Source organism: Aythya fuligula, chromosome 9, assembly GCF_009819795.1.
Source record: "Aythya fuligula isolate bAytFul2 chromosome 9, bAytFul2.pri, whole genome shotgun sequence".
Classification (NCBI taxonomy): Eukaryota; Metazoa; Chordata; class Aves; order Anseriformes; family Anatidae; genus Aythya; species Aythya fuligula.
Window position 1 is genome coordinate 9,143,692 of NC_045567.1, and position 18,022 is coordinate 9,161,713.

General features: G+C 37.9%; 1 protein-coding gene across 2 annotated transcripts in view; it reads right to left on the reverse strand.

Moving 5' to 3' along the window:
* UGGT1 (UDP-glucose glycoprotein glucosyltransferase 1) overlaps positions 1-18,022 on the reverse strand; it is a 43,139-nt gene that overhangs the window by 10,837 nt on the left and 14,280 nt on the right. The window contains exons 13-29 of one of the 2 annotated variants that reach the window (XM_032192978.1): positions 17,787-17,937; positions 17,385-17,504; positions 16,536-16,621; positions 15,505-15,640; positions 14,627-14,758; positions 12,636-12,800; positions 12,339-12,459; positions 11,445-11,543; positions 10,098-10,121; positions 9,479-9,573; positions 8,611-8,817; positions 7,881-8,012; positions 6,822-6,952; positions 4,169-4,264; positions 3,753-3,855; positions 3,205-3,284; positions 2,283-2,472 (exon numbers count right to left, since the gene is read on the reverse strand). In XM_032192978.1, coding sequence (XP_032048869.1) covers positions 2,283-2,472; positions 3,205-3,284; positions 3,753-3,855; positions 4,169-4,264; positions 6,822-6,952; positions 7,881-8,012; positions 8,611-8,817; positions 9,479-9,573; positions 10,098-10,121; positions 11,445-11,543; positions 12,339-12,459; positions 12,636-12,800; positions 14,627-14,758; positions 15,505-15,640; positions 16,536-16,621; positions 17,385-17,504; positions 17,787-17,937 — 2,068 coding nt within the window. The remainder of the gene's footprint in view (positions 1-2,282; positions 2,473-3,204; positions 3,285-3,752; positions 3,856-4,168; positions 4,265-6,821; positions 6,953-7,880; positions 8,013-8,610; positions 8,818-9,478; positions 9,574-10,097; positions 10,122-11,444; positions 11,544-12,338; positions 12,460-12,635; positions 12,801-14,626; positions 14,759-15,504; positions 15,641-16,535; positions 16,622-17,384; positions 17,505-17,786; positions 17,938-18,022) is intronic. The other variant, XM_032192979.1, reaches the window with a different exon arrangement.

Consider the following 18,022-nt stretch of genomic DNA (forward strand, 5'->3'; position numbering starts at 1 on the left):
ATAGCAATCATCAAGACCAACTCCTGGCATCACACAGGTCTACCCAAAAATTCAGACCATGTGACTAAGTGCACAGTCCAAACACTTCTTAAACTCCGATGGGCTTGGTGCCGTGTCTACATCCCTGGGGAGCCTGTTCAAGACAACCCCCTCAGCGAAGAACCTCTTCCTGATGTCCAGCCTGGGGGACCCCACTAGTGACTGTCCGCCAGCCTGATGTGGCCCCATTTACCACAACCCCCTGAGCCCTGCCCATCAGCCAATTGCTCACCCATCGTATGATGTTTTTGTCTAGCTGTATGCTGGACGTTTTGTCCAGTAGGATTCTACAGGAAACTGTGGCAAAAGCTTTACTGAAATCAAGAAAATCACATCAGCTGGTTTCCCTTGATCAACTAGACAGGTGATCTTATCTCCCTACCAGGCTATATTCATATTTACCCTGAGGACACTACATAAGCAAAATATTAGTCTAAGCTCACAAACCATCATCTCTCATTGCATATGCTACCCCCACTCTCTGAGTTTCAATTCACCTAAGTTGTGGGGGCAGAGAGGGGAACAAACAGAGGTTTGAAATGCATGGCTGTATCAGCCATTTGCTAGTTCATTTATGGCTTTACAATTTTGTTTTGCTTTTCGTCTCAGACCCTAACAGTCAAAAAAAAAAAACAAAACACCATCCAACAACAACAAAAGCTCCCAAACTCCCCCACAAGAAATCAGATTTCCTACACTGCCAACTGAAGTCATGCAGGCTTAGCACTGGAGTCCACCACTGCACTGCACCAGATCCCCAAACACTACCAGAGATGCAAGAGTAAGGAGAGACTAAAAGTAGGATATTCTATGAAGAAGTAACCCACATTTGTAACGACCACGAGGCTGTCCACACTGTTGCTTTGCAGAAGGCCTATTTGTAAGGAGTATGACTATCTTGTCACACGTGCAGCAGGTGGGTTTCCATGCTGCAGGTGTGGGAGGATGCTGGGGCATAGAGCCTGAGCTTCCCTCTCACCTCTAGAGGTGGCTCCTCCAGCTCATGGAGGAGGCACACTGGTGTGAGGATGCTTGTCCTGCCACTGCCCACGCCACACCTTTCTGTGGATAAACAGAGGACTTGAACCTCCAGAGCTGTCACATCTTTTGCACACAATATTATTTTTTACTCTCTCCATATATGCAGTTTTTCAAGGCCAGCTACCAAGTGGCTTATTTTAAGGAAAAATGATATTTAACCATCTCCTTAGGCTATTCACTTCACACCCTGAAGTTCAAAATTTTACACTTCGCATCGCTTATGGATTTTCTAACTTTTAATGTGTGTTTTTAGTGCACATTGTAACAGGTTAGCGTAGCACATTTGTAACCACTTATGAACCCATTATTTTTAGAAATTCTAAAAACTATTAAAGTCCAAGTTAATTTTTAACAGCAAGAGGTTAATAGTTAGCACTGAATGATCTATCCCGTTAAAGATTAAATGAGAATCATCAACTTGTACATACATATACCCTTCTCTTGTTTTTACCACCATTTTTATACTTAATTTCATCTTCTTAGGTTTTATTTTCTTCTTCATCATATCCTTAAGTACAGGGGCACACTGCCCAGGTCAATATGCTAACAGTCTAATTCAAGGCCTGTTCTAATAACAACCCCCTCCTAACACTATTACAGTTGAGTGGATTTCTGTTGCATCAGTTCCACTGTTTTATTGATACTGCAAATTCTTTTGTGGGTCACAATAGTGTGTCGGTAACAAAAGCTGTGAAAATGAACAAGTAGCTAAAAAGTGTTTGGTGGCTTCTCAGAGCAAGGAAAAGGAAGTGGAAATAACTTACTGGAACAAGACTCAGATCTTACTTCAGCATTTCTAAAGACAAGCTTAAAAAAAACTGCCTTATTTTTTGTTAGGGTATTAGCAGTACGGAGCTCCAATCAGAAATACGTTTTTTAAATTTGTAATTTAAGATGACCAACAGAGTTTGTTTCTTTCTCAGGGCGTTCTGAAATGCTATACACACACAGGCATGTACAGTCAAAACAGCATGTCTGTAGGATCTGCTTCAGACCTACAATATTTTTCAACTTGTGGTCCCCAGACATCCGTGAGCATCAGAGGGCAGCAATTTGCCAGCGAGCTTTCTTTGCAGCCCTCACGTAAAACTTTCAGGGGTCTACAAATGTATAAGTGTTAACATCTATGCCATTACAAAAATACCCCCTGGAAAACCAACAATATTTAAATGCAACAATAGTAATGTGCTGATTTCACATACCTCCTCTAAGTAAATGTTGTCAAGGTCATATGGGGTTCTGACAGATTCCACCATCCAACTCTCAGGAGTATTTAGGTTCAAAGTGAACAGTGGAGACTGAGGCATATCCAAAAACTTGGCAATTGGTCCAGAAGCAAAGTTGTTATCTGCTGTGAAAGAAATTTCTGGCTCCAAAACATAGCGATAAAAGCTGAAATTTCAGAAAGATAATTTCAGAACATATTTCTGCCATACTCTGCATATATTTCACTGTTTGAACTTGCTGACATCATCAGTTTTTCCAGAGCTCCAGTGTCTTCAAGAAGCCCAATATGGAATTTTTATTCCCTGATGTGTATGGAAGGCTTTGTCCAAAGCATCATGCTTAGGACAATCATAATTTATCTTGAAGGAGCAACCAATGTTTACATGACTCAGCCAATAAGATTAGCAAGTTATTTACCCTTGCTCATAGCTATAGAAAGACCCACCCAATTTGTAAACCACCAGAACTACCTCATGCCATCCACAAATTACTATATTCTCTATGGGAAATCGTGTCATTGTACAAATGAGTTGAAAGCAGTTAATGAGACCTGCCAAAGGACATCTGACCATGTCTCTGTGCTTGCACATTCCAACAGGTTTACCTTTCTCTCTCTCTCAGGGTTGTTGGATTGTGTTTGGATGTTTTGTTTGGTTGATTGGTTTGTTTTTGGTGTGGATGGATGGGAGGGTAGGAGTAGAGGACTGGGAGAAACAGCCCGGAGTTGTGGAACCTGGTAGGGGTGGTTTGCTCAAACAGGCTACACTGTAACTTGTGACAAGTCTTCCAAACAGTCATTGCCAACTGCACTGTTGTAAGCACATGCTTCCATGCTGCTATTTTTCAGGTGTCTGGTTTTTTTCCTTTTGTTTTTAACCCCAGAATGGTGTTGCTTACCTTTTCAGAGGCATGTCAGAAAGTTTGGACTGGCAGTTCATAAACACTCTTAGGTTCATATTTATCAATTGGTTCAAAACCTGAAGTAACAAAAGAGACATCCCTTAAAATCCTAACTAGGAATGCTGACCAATGTTTTCCTGGACAAGACCTCTCAAGGAGGCATGTAACCTGCTCATTTCTCAATCATCCCTTTTCATTATTTGCTTCACCACACCCATCTTTTAGCTGCTTGTTTTAAGTAGATTAGTCACATGCTCCCTCACACTCCAGGCATTGGTTTTGGGATGCAGAGACTTCCTTTCTCAAGAACAACTGTTGCAAACTGAACTTAAAATGGTGAAACTAAATGCTGACTAGAAGATATCTAAGCATGATCTTGTTAGCATAGTGCGGAGGAATTTCAGTAATGCATTATGTATTTCAGCTGCATTATGGGAAGGCCAGTGGTCACTAAAGAGTCAAGGAGAAAGACAAACATTGCAAAACAGATCTGGAGAGAACTTTTTGAAATTGTCATAAAACACATTAGAACACTGTACACATACCAAAAGTAAAGGAGCAAGTCTTTGAGCATCTCTGGTAACTGGATCAACAATAGCCACGACATCAAAGTATGTCTCCCCCTCTTTCGGTCTCAGTTTAACTGCACTAAACAGAAGAAGAAACAATTTTAAGCTATAAAATATATTGGATAAATACAGCAAAAACACTACACATCTCCTTCTGATGTCAGATTACTTTCCAAATGCTATTTATCTCCTGAAATTAGATAAAGAAAATACATACATACACATGTATAGAGATAAGTACACAGATGTATTATTTATGAAATCTGACTGTGCTCTGAAAACTGTTGGGGACTTCCCTATTGCTACTTGGACATTTTTGGAAATTAAATGTAACTTAAAAACATGGGAATGTTAAAAGACAAGGAAGAGCAGATTGCTTAGCAATCCTATACCTGTATCGTTCTTCAAAAAAGTGATACTCAATCCTTGCCTCTCCTTTTGGTTGAGCCGAGAGAAGAGCATCCACTTTCATTACCAAGTCACTAGCACTGAAGAAGGAAAAAAGAAGTTTACAGCTATTCACAAAATGCATGCACCTACTATGTTTCTGTCAACTAGCAGCAAAAGAAGTCAGAACTGAATACACAAACTTAAAGTTCTACCACCTCTCTTCAAAAGCATTTCCCTGCTTGCACATATTTATAATTAATTAATTAGAAAAACAGTAGCATGGAAATAGATGATCAGTGCTTCTGAAAACACAATTTAATCCAGAATACGGTGTCCTTATTGTCCTCCTCCTTTTACTCCAAGGATTCTTTGAGGTAGCTCTGGAGAATCAAACATACGTAGGGGTTAATCTACCAGTGAGATAATTTAAATGAGTTGCAGTCTTCTCATCCCTGAGGATACCAAAGGGTTTAACTAGCAAATACAGAGCAGCTGGCATTTTAGGTGTCAACCATGCTGCAGACACTGCATCCCTTAACTTCATCAACCTCTCTTAGACCTGTAAGAAATTCAGATCATTTCACAGCAGTCTTTTTGTTTTATACTGTAAATCTTAAGTACTAGGAAGAAATGGAGAAACTTTCAAGACAGAGGGGTCCTATCATTAAAATATAATAATTTCTGATGATTTCTTCCTTTTTATTATTCCCATAAGTTTTCTTTAGCTTTACCAAGAAGCAATACTGTACTTAAAGGTCTGCCAGCTTTTCCTTTATTAATTCTGTCTCAAAGATTTATACTGACAGCTGTTTAAATTGTTCATACCAAAAACATAAGGCTGGTGAAGTCTGCCAGGTTCTACGGTGTTTTCCAATGCAGCAGATCAGCTCAAAATTTTGCAAAAAAAAACTTGGCAGCATTCAAATAAAACACCCACAAAAGATTGCTCTGTCCAAAACTACCCAATATTCTAACTATGATACCTTCTCCCACCCTATTATCCAAAAAGGATTACATCCCTTTGGATTTCCAATACAGGAACAAATGTGAAAGCATTGGGAACACTGTTAAAACCCATCCTCTTAGGATTCAGAATCACAGAAGATTTCTGCACAAAAGACCATATGCTTAACAGGTTCCTGCTCTAAGGAACCTGCTTTGGCAGGGGGGGTTGGACCTGATGGTCTTTCAAGGTCCCTTCCAACCCCTTAAATTCTGTGATTCACATACCTGATTGGCCTCTAACAGCCAAGCAGTATCACAGAAAGATGTAATGCTAAATGGGGAAAATGTCTTAGTGATAACCTCCATCTCCACCACCACCCCCATGTGCTTATGGGCTTCAGGTTTAAACCAGAAGATGTCTTTCCTCTGAATACCTTGCCTCTGTTCTTTTTGTAAGAATTATCTAGAACTATTATTTTCACCATTTCACCTCTACCTCTTTTTCCGTTGTTTCTCTTTAAAAAGTTAAAAGCAGTTTACGTGATTCTCTGTGATTCTCACTGACAGCAAAATGTATTACTAAACTGTTTCTGATATTGATAGGCCAGCAGCAGGTAGCTGAACTACAAACAGATTCAGAAAGCATACTCCAGTATCTCATTTTCTTCCTTTCTTTCTCCTTTTAAATAAGTAATCCTACATGAGCTACGAAAGCCTGGTATGTAGGAGGTAGATGGTTTAAAGCAGCGTGTCAGTTAAGATTTAGCTGGGAGAAAAACCCACGATAAGTCTGAAGGCCTTGATATTAACAAGAAGTTAGACTTCTGTTCCATTTAGAGAAGCAGAACAAGTAATCCAGTGAAGAAAGCATTTTCAAGAATAAATGTAAGAACATGTAGCAATGCATACCACTTCATAACACGTACCACGGCAGTAAACAACTCTCCTTTGCATATAGACAGTTTCTCTACTGGTAAAGCTGTCACCAATCAGTCTCCTAAGCCTCAAATGAAACTTCAGCACACAAGCAAGGAATTTAGCTAGACCTTGTAAAATGCACCACCACCCTCACTCTTCATTTTTTCAATCCACCTGTATCTTTTTTTTTCCCCTCATGCAACAGATCATTTCCAGATAACACAGCAGGCTGTTGCTGTGATCCAGGGACTACCTCTGTGATTACCAACCAATGCATTTACAGTTTCATGTTCACACGAACAGTTTTATGATAAATTCCTACTGTATTGAGCTCTTCCCCAGTTTCTTGCTGCTTGTCTGTGTAACTTCAACCAGCACAGCTCCTTCAACTTCATTACAAGACACGCAGCAACATCAGATCGCTACTCGATATAGATAACAAATCAAGAATGAAGACCTCTGAGCACAGAACTGTATTAGGGGTTGCTACTACTCCCACTACAGCTTCCTGAATCTGGGGGATACAGTTGCAGCTCCATACCTACACAAGATTCTATGAACTATTCTGTGAACTGCAAAAAAAAGTCACTAAAACACTTTAAACCCAAGACAATTTACATCTCTGTCCTTTCTGACTTGCTCATCTGAACAGCTGAGCCGTGACCATATCAATACATGTAAGTTTATAACACCTATCCAGTGTGTATTTGGTAGAAGCTTTCTCTAGGCTGCAGAAAAGCACTTCATCAGAATACCACCACTTTTTTTGCCAATCTCTTCATGTTTACTTACAGGTCTTCTTCAAATCCCAGCTGCTGAATTTGAGATTTGATTTTCTGTCCTGATGTCTTCAGTATGATATTCTCAAGGAGATGGAAATCATCCTGATTGAACATCTCACCATCCTCTAATGGGCCAATGATCTTTATTTAAAACAAAACAAAACAAAAAAGCGGGATCAGCATTATTAAGTAAAGGCTGCACTGAAAAAAAATCATAGGTATATTAAATACTCAAGCCCAACCTCGGTTGGTTGTCAACTTTTCAGGCAAATATTAATGTCCATGGCCACAAAGTTTAACAGAATTCTATCTACGTACGGACAAGGACAAAAATATCCCGAAGTCATAAATTGCATGCTTAGAATTTTCACTGAGTGCTTGATTTGCAAAAATATAGCTTATTAAACTATACATGCAATATTATGCCTTGAAGGGTTAACAAAACACCAGGCCAATTGCAGTAGTCCAGAAAAACTCCAGCAAATTTCACTCCTCTAGCCTTCAAAAGACTAAAAGCTTACCTAGACAATCCTTACTATTTTGCTAATGACAGAACTAGAATGCCACAATCCATCACCTAAAATCCTTAACACACTGAAGAACACAGAGTATACAGCAACCACTGGAACTTTCTTCCCCCCCAAACCTAGCTAGCAAGCAGGTGGCAGAAGAAAACTGAATTGGTATGTGGCCAGGTTTCATTACTGGTAGTGAAATACTTTTGTAATATGATCTGCTTAATCTAAGTGGCTCTTGTAAAAAGAGGTAGAAGAGAGCAAGACACCAACGTTGAGCAATGAACAATCACAACACAATCTCTCAAATTTATCATCCCTTTCAGCCTCTGGACTCAATTCATTGCCAATATGAGTGCAACTGCTATTGACAGAGCTGAATTTGTATGCAACACCAACAGCTAACTGTACACAGTACAAAGAAGAGGTCACTGCAGGTCTGAATAAATGAACTTGGAAGCAGTTAAGTGGCCTAAAGAAGGCAAACTCTCCACTCAACCTTTGCATCTTTCCCAAACGTGGAATCTCTTTCACCATCTGGTGATTGACCTCACCCTTCCATTGCTGATCACAGCCCTCTGCCCCTTCTTCAGCTTTAGAACGTCTCTGCAGTATATAGCATGGGACAGAATAAAATCCACCTTAGGAGACTCAAAGGCTTCTTTGAAAATATTGGTATCCATACCCTGAAAGAAAAGAATACCTGTCATTGAAATAGGAAGAAAAATACCCCTCTGAACACTTCTTAAAATACATCTTTTTGTTCATGTTCAAGAATATCTTAATGCCTTGCTAAGATTTATCTCCAGGCCCCTTCATTTTGTGGTCTTAAACCTCGTTCTTGCCAGTCATCTTCAAACATTATCACAATTTCTGATGTGAAGGGCCACAACCCTAGCAGCTGTTGCTAATTAAACCAGTAGTTCCATTCATTTGTTCTTAACAGATCCTTGCATAATGTTTCAAGGCTAGTTTGAGAAACGCAATTTTTTTCTCTGCTTTTTAAAGAGATTATGAGATTGAAGTTCTCTCTTAAACCCCAAGAAACCACTCACTCAAATAGATTCCTGAATCTGCAATTCTTTTGACTTTTTCAAGTTGTGTAGCTTTGATGTGCATCTTTAGATGGACTGTTTTATTTAGGTAAGCTCAAACTTTCAGAGCAATGCAAAAAACGTTACACTCCATTGTTACTTTATCTTACCTTACCTGCACATACTGCAATAAGAAATTCATGAGATGAGCAAGTACCCTACCTTTGTAAACACCAACAGACATGCTTACCCCAACAGCAAATTCTAAGATGTCAGCTCCTGCCTCTAGAGCCTTTGCAGTTTCTTCTTTTGCCATTTTGGTGATGAAGTTTTTGGCATTATTTGACGTTTGTGTCTGTAGAGCTGCCCAAATGGCCTTAGCGACAAGCGTGTTCTTGCTGTTTGGATCTTCACTGGGATTATTAATCATGCTAATTCGAACATTATTGCTGGATTTCTGTTTAACCAAACATGTATTAGGAAAATTTTAGGTTTCATCTTTCTTTTAAATGAAAAGTAGTCTATAAGGCAATAAACTCCATAGCAAAAGTTTGTAAAAGTTATTTTAACCAGGAAACCAAATTTCAAATCAGGCAAATAACAGCACAAGGTTAAAAGGCTGAATGAACTAATTTAATTTATTTTTTTTAATACTTAATTTTACTTAAGTATTTAGTTTACCTACAGGCATCACTGTGATATCTTCTAGATAATACCGTGCTACACAAGAGATTTAGGACCATGGCCAGCACTCAGAGAGCTGGCAAAAGAGTGATTTGGGGGTAAGCTACATATTTTTGTAATTCAGTTACTTTCCTGGAACAAATAAGAGCAGAGAGCAGTGCTCATGTTAATCTCCAAACAAAAACACAGACACCTTCAATTTAGAACCAGAGGCCTAAAAGAACATCTTTTCTTTATTGTATTAGCATAGTGCCGAGAGGGGATTCTGTCCTAGTACAAAAAGGTCAAGGAAGTTCCAGCCCCCTTAAGCTGGAAAACAGAGAACCGATCTCCCCAGGGTCATAAAACTGGAAAAAGCACAACTTGTGTTTTTCAAGCCTCTTTTCACTGTTTTATTATCACTTCCAACCTGTGCAAGTGAAAATACTACTTACCTGGTGTTTAATAGCATCATACAACAATTGCCTTCCTGAAGGTTTATCAAAGTCACCAACAATCCAAAAAGTAACTGGTCTAACAAAAGAATCATCTGCAGAAAAAGAGGGGGGTGCAGGGGGAATATTTGAAGGTGAATGAAGGAAAGCTTCAGGTTTTCTTTATTTGGAGGAAAAACAAGGTGCACATGCAAAGATTTCAAAAAAATGTAAAAACATATATGAAAAAAGTGGAGAAGGCTAAGCTAAAAAGTCCGGCAAGAGAGGAACAGTAGTACTGATATCAGATTTCATTTACGTCATTCAGAAAACCCACATGGGACAGCATGCATTACTGTTTCTAAACTGGATTTCTTTATTTTTGGTACCGATTTAATTTAGAAATTATAAAAGGAACCTACAAATAACGTACTGATTCCAACTAGGGTACAGATATATCACTTCTTTGTACTGAAGCTGTTAGTTCAGAAAATCAGGTTTGTTTAAAGAAAAAAAAGTGATGAACCAAACATGCATTTAAACACCTTTCTTCATTTCTTGCTGGTACTAAAGCCAATGTTACAAAGGAACCAGAAAATTCCCAAAACAACAACATACGGAATGCTAAAGCATGTTTTACCATAGATCTCCTTGGAAGACATTCCTGGTCAAAAAGCAGAAAGGAAAAGGGGAAAAGGAAAGAGGCATTAATAATTTGACAGTAATCCTAATGCATATCAAGAAGTCGCAGCACTGCGCTGGGCATAATGGAATCACTGAAGCTCAGTTCCAGCAAGCAGCGGGTTCACCTTAATTTTATCAGAATAAATTTTGACACCTCCTCACCACCAGATAGACTGATGCTTTATTTCCGTACTACAGCACTAGTCATAGTAGTCACACACCACCCCATGAAGGTATTGTTTTTAAGACCACTTGCATAAAAAGTTGTGCCATTATGACTTGAATTGTTTGTTACCTTCACTCTTCAAAAACTAGCAAGACAGCACCATTTCAGTTCTGCTGCTGAGCCATCTATACATATAACTTCGTTATCTTTAAAAAATAAATGTGCTACAGCATTACTATAATCAGATACCAGTTAAGTATCTTATTTGACCCAGAACTGTCAAGCCATAGGATTGCAAACTAATACATACTTAAAGGAGCATGCAGAGAGAGAGGTTTAATTAATAACCTACAAAGAGAAAGCAAGAAACTCCTTCAGGTTTAAGTGGCAACACAAACCAAAGACAAATACTAGACAGAAGCAGTGGGAACACTTAAGGCCATGCATGCAGCTGGCTGAAGTAGTACTGGGAAAACTTGTGAGAGCCTAAGTAAAGAAGAGAGGCAGGAACAAGAGGAATTGGTTCAAATGACAGCAGCTTACTTATGATTTCTAACAAAAATGCAGAAAAGGCCTGATTAAACTCTGTATTATATCTGTGCACACATTTCTTATAATAAGCAGCGTAGCTGAGTTTTAAGACTAACAGGGGACACAGGTATACCTATAATAAAGCGATACCATCATTAAAAAAAGCAGTATGTGCACTGGGGAAATAAAACCAGCACAGACCAGGTTGGCAGTTGCCTTATATAATGGGCAATAATTTTTTTTTTGAATCAATACACCTTTTAGTAATTTTGAATTAGGAAAAAGAGTTATAGTCCCCCTTTATATTTTTTCAGTCAGCGTAATTGGAGGATCGGAGCTTAACATTGCTGTGTTTCTGATGGTTTTATGCAATGCAGCAAGAGCAGGTTGGGTGGGACTCCATTATTAATAGGAGGCTGGGTTTACAGATGGGAACATTTTTGTTCTATGCAGATGTCAAGCCCTATAAAAATGTTTATTTTTAACACTTAGATCATACCGCTGTCCACAGGCCTGATCAAGGTTCAGTGAGTGTCTTGAGTACTGTATGTATGCTTGGAAACATGCAAGAATAAATTTGGGTTCATAATCCACTGCAGATGTTACCTTTCTTTGTTAAGTAGGTCATGCTGTTTGCTACAGCAGCTGTCTTCTCTTTGGAATTCAACGTGGTAAATCTAGCAAAGTCATCCACAAAAAAATTATCTGACAAAGAGAAAAAGTATTTAGATGCCAAAGCAAACAATTTCCATGTAAAATTACAGAAAAAGGACTACTATTATGAAAATGGTAAGAACACATCCCACATTTTGTCCCCTGTGATACTGCTTTTTAGATTTAATTTCCATTACTAATATATAACAACTTTAAGAATGTATTTTTTTGTGTGTCATAAATTAATAACTACATTGCATTTTTTATACATAGAAGTTAATTGAAAGATTTAAGTGTCACTAGGTTCAGGTTAATTTATTTAAACAATATACATTCAAAATCCTATTGTTTTTACTATTTTTCAAGAAAGGTAGTTGAACAATTGTATTTGCAGTCCTGACATTATAATGCAGAGTCTCTGCATGCATTCGGTGTTATTACTTAATACTTTATCCATGAGAAGTTCTGCTAAAATATATGCCACAGCCAGTCCTAAGTAATTCCAGAGATAACTGTCATGCTCAACTCAAAAGGAGGTTAGAAGTACGAAACAAAATGTTGCTTTATATAGAGAGTATGTGACTGTACTGTTTTTGACTTTTACTAGTGTTCCTCAATTTCATTAGTCATAATCCCCTAAAGATCTGTATAGAAGTAAAACAAATTCCTGTTCTGAGAAGTTTGTACATACTGATGCTATTATTGTATGTAGCATCTCCCCCAACATCAGGACTAGAATGTTACTTGGGGTGCTGTTAATGCTTTGCCACTAGAGTTTTCCATTGGGACAGCAAATGTCTTTGAAACAGGTATTTCAGGTTTAATTGAATTAAAAGCATCCCTTACTCATTGCTGTCAGATCTAGGTACTCTCTGTCAGACATTAAGATCCTTGAGTTAATTCTTGGAACAACATTAGGCTGGTTCATGATATACTCAACCACATCTTGATCATTAGATAATTCACCCTGAAGAAAAGAAAAAAAAGGTGATATTTAAATATCACACACATATTTGCCATAGCTTAATAAAATAGAAGTTTTGCAAATTCAGTTGTTCTGTGTATTGCATATTTATGGACTTCAGAGAGAAACATGATTTGGAAAAAACTGCCTCAAAAGTCACAGCTGAACTCAGCACCTACCAGGTATACAGCTCGCTGGAAGATGCTTGTGGTTTCCAGGATTTTGTGCATCGTCACAGTTTCTAGGTCATCAGGATCCAGCTGATCTTTTTGAAAAGGCATTCCATTGAACAGCACTACAGGGAGAGGACCTACACCAGTCTGCTCGTAGTAAGCTCTTGCTGCCTAAATCCAGGGAAGGAAGTAGCTTTACTATGTCAGCCTGTTACTACAGGTGTTCACAGTGTTTCTACGCAATATCCACAAATGTCTGTTCTAAACACACTAAGATGTCTTTTCAGCATTATGTAAAAACACTTCCTATATCTTACATGCATATGATGGCCTTGTCTTTCAGCATTTCAAAGCAAAGAGTTGCTTTATACTATGGAAGTGCAGGTAACTAGGCAGCGGACTAGCAGAGTCCGCTAAGTTCATTAAGTTCATACTGTAGACAAGTTGATAAGTTGATTCTAATGAGCATGTTCTGGTAATAGCAAAAAAATGGACAATATGAAACCTGCATTTCCTCTTTAGTTCCCATGGAACTATGCAAGCACTGGTATTTGCAACACAAGACAGGGTAGGATTTTATTATTATTTTTTAAGAACATATTGTATGAACATCTGAAAAACACTTAGTTTTTCTACTAAAACTGCCCCTAAAGCACAGGAGGTTATTATGTCAAGATAAATTTCCATATTTAATGTAACCACTGAAACATGTACCATCAATACCAATGCTCTGTTATGGATAGAAGTTAATAGGGTTCTACTGTTTGTGGCTTTCAAGACCTCTAACACAAATCCTCAACTTATAGTTACTTTTTAAGAACACAGACAAATATCACAAGGCTTAGATCACATGAAAGAGTGCTTGGTGTTGGTTTTGTCCTTTATACAGAAAAAATCTCTCTCTAAAGGCTTCCTTCCTTATCCAAAGGCTTTTCCAGTGTTTTAAGACATGGTCATGCTGAATGGTGTCACGTACAACAGTTGTAGCAAGGCCTCCAGAATGGCCTTTTGAGTCTTCTGGAGGACAGCACCTCACATCTGTTAGGAGCATCAGGGGTGGGTGGGGGGTTGCTGCTTTTGTTTTGGTTAGCTTTGATTTGGTATCTAGTATGTAAACTGCGAAGACTTCTGTCATTCAGTAATTTGCCTTTAGTAGGTTTTTGTTCTCAGAATGCTTTCCTTCCACTTTCTTACACAGTAAGAACAAAAATGTCTACGTACAATCCTATTTATATAACCCTGACTGCATTCCTTACATTTGAAGATTCAGGCTGTATCTTAAGTGTTACAAAGTTCTTGGAGACAGGATTTTCATTCATTCATCTACAATTTGTATATGAATATAATATACATATATTATATATAGAATATAAAATCCCAAATAAGATCTGTCTCATCATCACATAAAATTGATCCAATATTATTTGCTCTCCCAACTTTTTCCACATAGGAAAGTATCAACCCTAAAAATAACCTAAAGAAATTATTTGAGGAAGATTATTGAATGCCTCACCATAGGAAGACCATTTTGAATTCATCTTCATTGCTTCGTTTCATACAGTATTCAAATACTGATGATGATAATAGATAAAATTCACGCCAGTCCCTCCCAAACATTAAGCTCCTTGGTCTTCTTATGAACCATTTCAGTGCCTCAATTTTTTTGATGCAGTTTTAAACTCTACTAAATTCTACATGCCAGAATGAATGTAGGATCTATGAGTCACAAGAAAGTTATCTTGATTCCTGTACCACAGAGATTTTAGAAATCATATAGTAGATATCCAAAATATAATATATATATATTATATAAAAGTTTGCACTGAACCTTTGCACTGAAGTTTGCACTGTAAGCATTATTAAAAGTCATACCAGTTCGATAGTTTAATAGATGCATGCTTAGTAAGAGAGCTGCATGAAGAAAAAATACATAACCATAAATTCATAACAGCTTTGAAGCAAAATGGTGAAAAATGTTTTATTTCCTGAATTCTTACCTTTCTGTTTTGATCATAGGCAGAATCAATTCCCAGAATGCTGTTCACTTCCACATAAGGATACTGTTTCTCAAGAACACTAACCACATGCTCCACTTTCAGCTGATCTCCTGTTTTTACTTTGTTATATATCTGGAAGGGGGATACAAATACAAGTTTGCAGGTAAGCTGACCTACCACCTGTATTCCAGTAATGACATAAAACATTAACATGATTTGCAAAACATATTTTCTGCTGAAACACAATTATCCACTGAAATAACATCTAAGTACAAAGCTAGAAATTACAAAGTACTCATAGCTGTGAAAATCATCCTGCTTTACCTTATAGTCATTCAAATGACTATTCTTCAAATGTACCTTTAATTACAAAAGTAGGGCTTGGAAAAAGAGATGATCAAGTAAAGCATATCCGAAGAGCTACTTTTCCCTTCTAAACTCAAGACATGCTCATGAACAACCGAGTAAGCCTCACATGTAACATATACAACTGATTATGTTTCCTTCTTGAAAGCACAAGATTTTGCTTATTTGACTTAAAATTTTATATTAAAACAAAACTGAGAATAGAAGTCATTGTCTTGAAGCTAAAAGCAGTATAATATTACAGTACACCCCAGCTTATAGATTTGTAAAACAGTCAAACCAAAAGTGAAAATGCATTTGCTAGTTCCTACATGTATATCACTTCATGGGGCAAAAATACAAAACAGGAGCTATTCAAGATAAAAATTATATTACATTGAAGATATACAGCAGTTCAGAATTCATTGGCAGAATGAGGAATCAGGCAGGATTAGAAAAAAAACTTACCACGCTAATCTTATATATGTGGAAAATATTAAAAATACCATTTTCCATTTTAAATGAATACTTACTGACATGACTGTCTGGAATGCATAATTATTGTCCATTTCTTGTGCCACATAATTGTATACCCTAAGAAGGGCAACACCAGGATCCTGAAGTCCATCAACATCCTCTGAGTCATTAACCACAAAGACTAGTCCTATCCTGCAATCAAACAAACCCCCATAATGTGAATCTATTATACTAATAAATAATCAACTCTTCATACAACTGTGGAATACAATCATCATCTTAAGCAAAGGTTTTTCCCTAAATAGACTAAATAGAAGATTTTGAGCAGAGTGGCCTGGAATCAACATTATGACATACAATCTCTAATGGTGAGTCCATCAGAATCTTGCTTTCATCTTTTATCCATAGTACTTGCTTTTAAGTTTGTTTTGGACTGTTGAAGAAGTTTTTATTCAACTTTGTTTTTCTAGTAGCAAAAGTTACATTTAAGAATTTTTAAGGAACAATGTTCAGTAAGTGCCATTCCCAGACACCAATACAAGATATTCAAGGTGCTCGAGCTAGTCCAGAGAAGGGCGACGAAGCTGGTGAGGGGCCTGGAGAACAAGTCCTACGAGGAGCGGCTGAGGGAGCTGGGCTTGTTCAGCCTGGAGAAGAGGAGGCTCAGGGGCGACCTTATCGCTCTCTATGGGTACCTCAAGGGAGGCTGTAGCGAGGTGGGGGTTGGCCTGTTCTCCCATGTGCCTGGTGACAGGATGAGGGGGAATGTGCTAAAGATGCACCAGGGGAGGTTTAGGTTGGATCTTAGGAAGAACTTCTTTACTGAAAGGGTTGTGAGGCATTGGTATGGGCTGCCCAGGGAAGTGGTGGAGTCACCATCCCTGGAGGTCTTCAAAAGACGTTTAGATGTAGAGCTTAGGGATATGGTTTAGTGGAGGACTTGGTAGTGTTAGGTCAGAGGTTGGACTAGGTGATTCTGAGATATTTAGATATTTAACATTCCTAAAGTGTTCTAGCAGTAAGTATTTTACAATTGCAGAAGTTGCAAGAATGAACATTAAAAAAAGCAGAAAAAGACAGTAATTACCTCAGTGGGATGTGGTTACTGAAGAACATCTCTGCCACATTCAGTAATTCTGCTGTGGTCTCGTGAGTAGGATCTACTATCAGCACCTACCCATAAATTAAAAGTGAAAGGTTTCTATTCCCTTAAGAAGTCAAGATACTCTTCTTAATTCACATTTTGTTGCAGTATTATCAATCTCATTTTATACACTAACAGAGAGATGAGACCCACTAAGTCAGAGTTTCTCCTAAAACCTTTAAGAAATCCAGAATCATAACCGAAAATATCCCATCCAAGCTGGTCCTCTACCATCTACCTTCTAGAGCTACCATAGAGATTTCACAAACTCTTTATTGGATCTAAATATAACCAGTTTCCCCAGAGACTAAAAGGACACCCAGGATTAAGCTGAGGACTGATGACCATCCTCAGAAGTCTTGGTGCAAGAATGCTTTCTAACTAAAACAACTGAAGCTGCTCTTAACCCCATTAAGGAAATACTAAGTAACAACTATGAGGGATTTCATGAACCAACTTCAGGTATTACAAAGTTGTAATGCATACAAATTCTCCCTTGTCAGATGATAGTTTGTTCCACCAGTGGAGCAATTTGTGGATGTGTAAGTGGCATACACTCAACCAGCCTAATAAATGCCAGAGAATCATGTGCAATAATTTCAGTTGTAGCTCACTACTACAGTAAAACAAAATATTTTAAGAGAGATCTCAAGTGGCAGAGAATCCAGAGTACACGGAGGTTAAGTTCCCAAAGCTAATGTCCCTGATGTTGAAAACAAAACACAACACAAAAGCAACAAACACACACAACACCCATCAGCACATTTCATTTCTAGTCAGAATACTACTTACAAAGTTATGGAAGTTTTTTCTGATTTGTCTGATCACCCCTGGAAATGTGGGACGCAGCAGTTCTTGCACACTGTAAGGCCAGGAATTATACCGACTGTCAACTTCTAGATTGTTGATCCACTAACAAAAAAAAATAAAGGCATTTAAATGACTGTCTGTTCTTCTTGCTCAAGCCTGAGATTCTAAATATTTTAAAATCAGATGATATATTGAGTACTATGTGAATAAAAACTAACTTTTGAGAAGAGTTAATTACATTTAAAACACAGCATTTGTTATCCATACTGTTCTCTTTTCTTCACTGCAATCAATTATGAGGTAAGAACAGAAGTTCCCCTGACAGCTTAAGAATGCACCGCTCAAAGGCAAATAAGATATTTCCTTTATAAAAACCACACGCACTGAAATAGCAGGGCTTCTGATGTCCACAGCATAATCTGAATCTGATGGCTGGATGTTCAACTTCAGAACATTGTGCAAGGAAAGACCCTCAATTCCTAAGCTGTGCAGGCCTTCCATAACACGGGCTTCATTGCGTAGTACATCAATCAAGCTGGAAGGAAAATAAAAAAAATATGAATTTTAAAGATGCAGCAAATAACTTGCTGTATCCTAAGAGTAACAGATGAAAGGTATAA